Source organism: Chenopodium album, chromosome 9, assembly GCF_948465745.1.
Source record: "Chenopodium album chromosome 9, dcCheAlbu1.1, whole genome shotgun sequence".
Taxonomy (NCBI): Eukaryota; Viridiplantae; Streptophyta; class Magnoliopsida; order Caryophyllales; family Amaranthaceae; genus Chenopodium; species Chenopodium album.
This window is the reverse complement of record NC_137842.1, coordinates 21,281,661-21,283,752: the sequence shown is the minus strand read 5'-3', so window position 1 is coordinate 21,283,752 and position 2,092 is coordinate 21,281,661. Positions and strand designations below refer to the sequence as shown.

Genomic DNA, 2,092 nt, shown 5'->3' with positions numbered 1-2,092 from the left:
ATCCTTCCCTTAATTTGAAAATGTAAATCTCATTGTCCTTCTTCATCTCCTCAACACCACAATTAAAACATCCAATTTCAAGCTCATATTGAAAATCATAAAAAATTGTTGTTGTAAACAACTCGGAAGCATTTTTTTCTAAAGGAATTGGAGTCTTACACTTTGGACGCTTATTCTTCGAACCATTATCTATTTTATTTTAAGTGTGCCTTTGAGCATCCAATGCACATTCAAACCTATAGAAAATAAAAATTAACTTTAGAACATAGAAGATAACTTTAGAACATAAAGTGAATTACATTAGAATATATTAAAATAATACACATGAAATAATTATTATGATCTAAATACTATTAAAACATTAAACTAAAACTTTAAAACATGTAAGACAAAATTTATAAAATAAAAGAGAGTTGAAAAAAATGGTAAAACTATAAAACAAAAAAAGAAAACTTTAAAGTATTAAAGAAAAACTTTTGAACATAAAGATTAACTTTAGAACATATTTAGACATTTACATATTACCTCATGTAGAACTCAATCAAAGTGAGATGGGGATTTGTGAACATAATGAAAAAATTATTTTCACTTTCGGGTCTAGATGTGGTACTCATGATGCCACCAAAAAATAAATCTCTGAAATGCGCCGGAATCATCATATCACGTATGTTGTACATGTGTGCCAACCACTCATGATCGTTCAAATTGAATTCTGAAATAACTTTGTTCCACTTTTCTTCAAATTCTGCTGGCTCAATCTCTAAATGCCAAACACATGCACAAAGCTTTTTCAAAAAATCAGGTTCTTGGGTAATTGTCCGGCCTACTTTTTCAGGCACCTTTTTCATAATATGCCATATACAAAACCTATGTTTAGTAGTTTGAAAAACATTACGAACAACAACTTTCATTGCAGGGTCTTGATCGGTAATCAAACACACATGCTCGTTATTTCCCATTGATTTAAGGAAAGTTTTGAAAACCCATTCAAAAGATGATATATCTTCATGAGCTACAAAAGAAGCCGTAAAAGTAACACATTTATTATGATGATCAACTCCAGTAAATGGACCAAAGATCATATTATATCTGTAACATACACAAATTATATATGCAAAAAATATTAGAACATAAGGATTAACTTTAGAACATAAAGGTAAATTGTGGAGCATAAAGGTATACTTTAGAACATTAAGGATAAACTTTAGAGCATAGAAATTTATTTTAATTATTAAACTTGCCAATATTATAGAACACAAAACATAATGTTTAGAACATCAAAACATGATGGATATTAGTTTAGAAGAAAATGCATAAAGTGTAAAACACAGAAGCATAATTTTTATTACATGAAAGCATATATGTGTGTGTGTGTGTGTGTGTGTGTGTGTGTGTGTGTGTGTGTGTGTGTGTGTGTATTTATATGTATATATAGAACATAAGGCATCTTGTTTAGTATATCAGCAATCTATGTTTAGAACATCAGCAATATATGTTTAGAACATCAAAACATGATAGATATTACTTTAGAAACATAAAAAAATCTACATTTAGAACATCACCTGTTTGTTTGGAACGTGGTATCAAAAGAAACCATATCACCAAAAAGTGCATAATTTTTTCGACAAATAGGATCAGCCCATAAAGCTCTACAAAGTCTACCTTCTTCATCAACATCATAGTAAAAAAAAAAAAAAAAAAAAAAAAAAAAAAAGGCACTCCAAAGCAATTTCTTATTTTGAAAGTTATCCACAAACATTTGGGCATCTAATCCAGCAATATAAGCCTTCAAATCTCTATAAAAGGTTTTGAAATCTTGTTTAGATGCACCAACATTATCATGTGATCCAGCTAATTCTTTCATCATTGTATAAGACCTCGCAGGACCAACATTTACTTTTGTACAAAAAAAAAAGAGAAAAAAAAATTACTATGATTAAAGATCAACTTTAGAACATAGTAAATCATAACAAAGAAAATAATATTTGGCACATAAAAATAAATCACCTTTGAATTATCAACAATCAACTTCTTATGCATAATATGCATTTTTCTACTTTCCTTTTAAAAATTTTGCACAACTTGGAGTATA

General features: G+C 28.6%; 1 protein-coding gene across 1 annotated transcript; it reads right to left on the bottom strand.

Annotated features, from left to right (window-relative positions):
* Positions 1–521: 521 nt before the first annotated feature.
* LOC145557515 (protein FAR1-RELATED SEQUENCE 5-like) lies at positions 522–1,867 on the bottom strand. Its single transcript, XM_081618690.1, has 2 exons — positions 1,758–1,867; positions 522–1,089 (listed from the first exon to the last, which is right to left on the bottom strand). Exons 1-2 carry the CDS (start codon positions 1,865–1,867, stop codon positions 522–524), a joined length of 678 nt encoding a protein of 225 aa, XP_081474816.1.
* Positions 1,868–2,092: the final 225 nt, after the last annotated feature.